At 67.8% G+C, this 376-nt stretch overlaps 1 protein-coding gene across 1 annotated transcript in view; it reads left to right on the forward strand.

Moving 5' to 3' along the window:
• Positions 1-34: 34 nt before the first annotated feature.
• TMC6 (transmembrane channel-like 6) overlaps positions 35-376 on the forward strand; it is a gene marked incomplete at both ends in the record, with an annotated part of 3,900 nt that continues 3,558 nt past the window's right edge. Inside the window, 2 exons of the mRNA XM_008937158.1 lie at positions 35-88; positions 321-375. Coding sequence (XP_008935406.1) covers positions 35-88; positions 321-375 — 109 coding nt within the window. The remainder of the gene's footprint in view (positions 89-320; position 376) is intronic.

Below are 376 nucleotides of genomic sequence, written 5' to 3' on the forward strand. Positions count from 1 at the left end.
GGTCTTTGGGGTGGCCCTGCAGGCGGCGTAGCCCCCCACCTTGGCCAGGCCCCAGCCCTTCACTGGCCTTGAGCTCCTCACAGGAGCGGTGAGCGCTGCCAGGACACCGGTGCCAGCACATCCCCAGGCCGGGGGCTGCTCCAGGCCTGGGGCCCATCCCTGCGTCCTCGTGTCCCCCAACACAGCAGCGCCCCAGTCCCTGCCCTCGAGCGGCCGGGGCCCTGGGAGATCCCTGCTGGCTGGCGCAAAAGTGCCAGGCCGGGCAGGGAGCTGCGGGCACCAGTGAGATCACTGTGACCCCATTGTGCACTTTCCCACAGGGCTACTTCACTCAGTCGCTGCTGTACTACGGCTACTACAGCAACGTCACCCTCAA

This window comes from Merops nubicus, unplaced genomic scaffold (genome assembly GCF_000691845.1).
Source record: "Merops nubicus isolate BGI_N331 unplaced genomic scaffold, ASM69184v1 scaffold30413, whole genome shotgun sequence".
Lineage (NCBI taxonomy): Eukaryota > Metazoa > Chordata > Aves > Coraciiformes > Meropidae > Merops > Merops nubicus.